This window comes from Cynoglossus semilaevis, chromosome 3, assembly GCF_000523025.1.
Source record: "Cynoglossus semilaevis isolate Cse_v1.0 chromosome 3, Cse_v1.0, whole genome shotgun sequence".
Classification (NCBI taxonomy): Eukaryota; Metazoa; Chordata; class Actinopteri; order Pleuronectiformes; family Cynoglossidae; genus Cynoglossus; species Cynoglossus semilaevis.
The window spans coordinates 13,816,273-13,816,808 of record NC_024309.1 but is presented as its reverse complement, the minus strand read 5'-3'; the positions used below and the strand labels follow the sequence as shown (position 1 = coordinate 13,816,808).

At 51.5% G+C, this 536-nt stretch overlaps 1 protein-coding gene across 1 annotated transcript in view; it reads left to right on the top strand.

Moving 5' to 3' along the window:
• Nucleotides 1-9: 9 nt before the first annotated feature.
• Nucleotides 10-536, top strand: part of LOC103377427 (transcription factor Sox-17-alpha-like) — a gene marked incomplete at its 5' end in the record, with an annotated part of 1,547 nt that continues 1,020 nt past the window's right edge. Inside the window, one exon of the mRNA XM_025054700.1 lies at nucleotides 10-250. Coding sequence (XP_024910468.1) covers nucleotides 10-250 — 241 coding nt within the window. The remainder of the gene's footprint in view (nucleotides 251-536) is intronic.

The following is a 536-nucleotide window of genomic DNA, read 5'->3' as shown; positions in this document are numbered from 1 at the left end:
TCCGCGTGGTGCTCCGGCGACGGCGGCTCGGCGGACGGGGAGCAGACGCGCTCCCCGGGCTCTGCCCCGTCCAGTCCCCTGTCTGTCAACTCCGACTCCAGCTGCACCAGCCCCGAGGCCAAGTCCTCCTCTGCGCAGGTCCGGGTCCGCAGGCCCCTCAACGCCTTCATCATCTGGACCAAGGAGGAGCGCAGGCGCCTGGCGCAGCTGAACCCCGACCTGGAGAACACGGACCTCAGCAAAATACTGGGTAAGGAGCCGCGGTGACGGCCGCACGTCATTGGACGTTCGAGTCCCGTTGTTGTATATATAGAAAAGTATATTCATTAGAAGAAACTGACAAGACTTTTTTTAAAAAAAAGTTAAAAGATCAATAACGGCTGCAGAAAATGTAAATACAATGATCGGAAGTTAGCAAATTAAAGGTGAACATACATAAGACCCAGAAAGAGCTAGAATTTTGCACAAAAAAAAAGCAGGAAGCTAAAGGTTAGCCCTGAATCAATAACTTTAGTTAATATTTGAAGTCAGCAGGA